This window comes from Ranitomeya variabilis, chromosome 4 (assembly GCF_051348905.1).
Source record: "Ranitomeya variabilis isolate aRanVar5 chromosome 4, aRanVar5.hap1, whole genome shotgun sequence".
Lineage (NCBI taxonomy): Eukaryota > Metazoa > Chordata > Amphibia > Anura > Dendrobatidae > Ranitomeya > Ranitomeya variabilis.
In genome coordinates this window covers 55027289-55031662 of record NC_135235.1, presented here as the reverse complement: position 1 = coordinate 55031662, position 4374 = coordinate 55027289, and the positions used below count along the sequence as shown (strand labels likewise).

Sequence of the window (4374 nt, the reverse complement as noted above, 5' to 3'; positions counted from 1 at the left end):
ATTATTCGGTCACCAAGACCCGATTCTCTCAGATGAGAAAATACTCTTGTGGGACCCAAGACTGAATATAATTATATAATAAATGCTTATCTATTACGACCATTGTGTTGCATAAATAGATGAGAAGGACACAAAGAATTTTGCTGCAGTAATCTGCAACCTGTGTGAGAAAATACCTCCCAACCTCCGATGTAAGAGCATGCTGGGGGTTAGCTTCACAGCAGTGAGAGATCCACAGGTTGCAGACCACCTGTCCTTCTGCATCTACAGTAGTTACCAACATTGGCTTTACAAATTTAAATTTAATGACCATTTCAAATGTAAGTTTTATATTATTTTCCATACTTTTAAAAGTTAAATATTTTTGGGGCAGTGAAATAAGAGCTCCCTCTAACTGTCTATGGGGAGTTTCTAAGGATCTGCTATTCCGCTATGGTGATTCTTGGGAGTTGAATGACACCTGATCCCATTGACATTATAAGTCAACGGCATCCTATTTGGTTTTGAATAGAAGCTGTGAAGTTAATGTGTGAATTGAGCCTAATTAACAGAAGGGTGAGTAAACACTAAACAATAAAATAGATTATACCTGTGTAATTTAAAAAAAAAGTAAAAAAATTGCAGAAATTCAAAATTAAATAGATTTATTAATGCATTTATATATAATATTATTAAACCAATTCAATATTATTTAACCACTTCATATTAATTAACCACTAACCATAAAAATCTTTTTATATTCAATATGAATAACATTTGGCAGAAAAGCCATCTTCATATGCAGATTAATCAAAATCCATCTAAGAAGATTTAGTGTAAACATTTTTTTTTCTTCCTTTAGAAAAGGAAGGTTAATAAAAGCTTCTTTCTTTAAAAGTCCATGCTCAGTCCAGATTCTCCAATGAGAATGCAACCATTTGGGATGTTAATATCTCACAAAATGCGGCTCTTCATGCCAAACAGGGGGTATGAATGACTGCTGTGGTAGATACATAGCTGGAAGGGATGGAGGGCTGAGAGTATTCAAAGAGTCAAAAGCAGTAGGTGGGCTGGGGTAGCTGTAGGACATGGGGTCTACCAGAGGGTTCTGAACATGGAGCTGCTCCCTGGGGTGGATGTAATGGTAGGATGGCATAGGTTGAGGTGGATATCCATACAAGCCATAGAACGGGGTGGTAAAAAATTGCATTTGCTTTCCTTCCTGTATTTCACGCTTGTGTTTCATTCTTCTGTTCTGGAACCAAGTTTTAATCTTAAAGAAATAAAGAAAAAAAAAGGTGGTTACTATCATATTCCAGCAGATATCACACAACCATTCAGACCAAGACTTGAATAGAAAGACATCTATGGAAAATTATAAAACATACTCCCTAGGTTTGTGGTCATCAACTTTTTTGTACCTCGATAGCCTCATTAAGCTCTAAGAGAAGGTCATGAGCCACATCCAGACACCCAAGTAGTAACATCCAGCTCCATGCCACTCAGGAGTGATGGGGAGAGCCTCCATTATCAGCATAATGACAGAGCTTCCCCACAGAAATCACAGCAAGGCAGTATACTTGCAATCAGTGGTTCCCACATTACCCCCCATTCGGAATTTTTGCGTCAAGCACTCCCACCACACTGTCCCATAGAGCATTAAGCAACTACTATATCTGGATGCATCAGGCTACCATTCTTAAGGTACCGTCACACTAGGCGATATCGCCAGCAATCCGTGACGTTGCAGCGACCTGGATGGCGATATCGCTGTATTTGACACGCAGCAGCGATCTGGATCCCGCTGTGAAATTGCTGGTCGCTGCTAGAAGGTCTGCACATTATTTGGTCGCTAGGTCGCCGTGTATCGCCGTGTTTGACAGCAAAAGCGACGATACCAGCGATATTTTACACTGGTAACCAGGGTAAACATCGGGTTACTAAGCGCAGGGCCGCGCTTAGTAACCCGATGTTTACCCTGGTTACCAGCGTAAAAGTTAAAAAAACAAACAGTACATACTCACCTGCGCGTCCCCCAGCCTCTGCTTCCTGACACTAAAGCGCCGGCCCTAAACTGAAAGTGAAAGCAACAGCGGTGACGTCACCGCTGTGCTGTTAGGGCCGGAGCTCAGTCAGCGTCAGGATGCAGAGGCTGGGGGACGCGCAGGTGAGCATGTACTGTTTGTTTTTTTAACTTTTACGCTGGTAACCAGGGTAAACATCGGGTTACTAAGCGCGGCCCTGCGCTTAGCAACCCGATGTTTACCCTGGTTACCCGGGGACCTCGGCATCGCTGGTCGCTGGAGAGCGGTCTGTGTGACAGCTCTCCAGCGACCACACAGCGACGCTGCAGCGATCGGCATTGCTGTCGCTATCGCTGCAGCGTCGCTTAATGTGACGGTACCTTTAATTTATCTCTGCTCCCCCAAGGCCAGTATATGCGCATTCAGATTTGCTCTTTTGTGTGGGGCTCCTCACAATAGTCCTCAACTGGAGACCTGCTCTTCACAGCTGTTGCAGACAGTCATAAGCCACACATCACAGACCTAGGAGCCACAGGTTCAAGAACACTGCTCTGGATTATAATGGAAAACTGAGAACTAGATGACATTTTTCTTGCCATAACAGAAGTTTAGGACTTCATCTCCCAAACTAAAGAACACTTAAAAAAGTAGAAAAGTACATACCTGGACTTCAGACAAATTGAGCTTGGCTGCAAGTTTTTGTCTTTCAGAGGCCCCCAAATATCTGTGCTTTTGAAAGTTGTTCTTCAGAGCTGTTATCTGCTCTGTAGTGAAGGCTGTTCTCAGTCTCCGGCCTACTTTGCCCTCTTCATCAGATGTGTCACTAGACTCCTCAGCCACAGAACTTACAGGACTTTTAGAACTAGAGCGACAAGTTTCACTGTCATAGCCAGATTCAGTGTTAGAACTGCATGCTATCAAAATAGAAGAGAAAGAATAATTAGCTTACAAATACAGTATAATAAACATAAGAATAATTAAGCACAGAGATCATCATTACTTCACTAATGGGCAAAGTCTTCCAAAGGGTCTTCTCAGTAGATACTAGCTAAGTTTATACTATAGATAAGTAAAAAAAACAACTATACACTTATAATACAAACTAGAAAAAATCTAAACTATTAACATTTTAATGATATGGACTTACCAGAATGGGAAATGTCCTCATTGAAGCTGGTTGATTCTCCTTGATTATCACAGGACTCTTCGGTGGCTGAAGGAAGATCTTCAGAGATGTTGGATTCCTTACTGATGCTGACAAAATTCTCTGATGCATTGTGCTGTCCATTGTAATTTGGGCTACACGACTCTTCCAAATTCTTCTCATGTAAAGGAGATACTCTTTGGTTATCCAATGTCCAGGATGGATCATTGTAGATATTGGAAGTAGTAGACTGCTCGTTATCCTTTAAGTAGGAGGATACATCATTATTCCCTGGATATGTCAGTCTCTGGGTTTCTGGATATGGGAACACATGGGCAATTTTTGGAAAAGATCTCATTAGTGGGTCCCAAGGATGACATGAAGTTTGATGATCCTCTGAGGTCAAGATGGTCTTCTGGTTGTCATCGTGGCTGCTTTGAGAAAGCCAATCTACTGAAGCAAAAGACTTGGCCATCTCCTCTGTGTGTGGCTTGTGGTGTGTAAGGTGAGAGGATCTGCAAAATGACTGCAGGATTAAAGACACACAGCCTTTTATACCCCATACACAGTGAAAGGCACTGCTAGTGTAAACACACATCAAAGCTGGGATCAGTGCCACCTAATTGTCATCAATTACCAAAAAAAAGAGAGATTGTGTCCCTGCATTCACACATACTACACCATACTGGGGCCCGGCTCCACTCTGTCTGGCTTCATTTAGCTTTCCCAGTAGTACATGATTTACATTAAATGTTACATCCTTCCCTATATAAGGTGTGACCTGCCTATAATTCATAATGTCCTTATCCCAAAAAAAACCCTTCCACAATATCCACATATGATTTTGTTAATTATCTTATCACTTAAATTGAATCCTATGGAATCTCCACAAAAAATAATGACTTTATTTTCCCTCTGTGAAAATTCCTAATTTTACTGGAAGCAAAATGTGCAAATAATACCTGTTTTGTAAAAAAAAACAACATCTAGCCAATGATGGAACAATGAATATTTTAAAATAAGGTATAATAAAAACATAAAGCAGCAAATGTAGACTTATCTGAACTTTATAAGCTCCGGGTAGGTATTAGAATTACTACGACAATAATGACTATGGTCATTAAAATATAAGGTAAATTAATAATAATAATAAGACACCAGCTACACAAGGATCAATTCATGACATTTTGCTTCTGTCGTTCTAAAAACCATTTCATTGTATTGGAT

The 4374-nt window shown here is 40.5% G+C and overlaps 1 protein-coding gene across 1 annotated transcript; it reads right to left on the bottom strand.

Annotated features, from left to right (window-relative positions):
* Window positions 1-827: 827 nt before the first annotated feature.
* LOC143767561 (uncharacterized) lies at window positions 828-3622 on the bottom strand. The gene is made up of 3 exons (XM_077255970.1): window positions 3151-3622; window positions 2667-2917; window positions 828-1252 (listed from the first exon to the last, which is right to left on the bottom strand). Exons 1-3 carry the CDS (start codon window positions 3620-3622, stop codon window positions 926-928), a joined length of 1050 nt encoding a protein of 349 aa, XP_077112085.1. The 3' UTR covers window positions 828-925.
* Window positions 3623-4374: the final 752 nt, after the last annotated feature.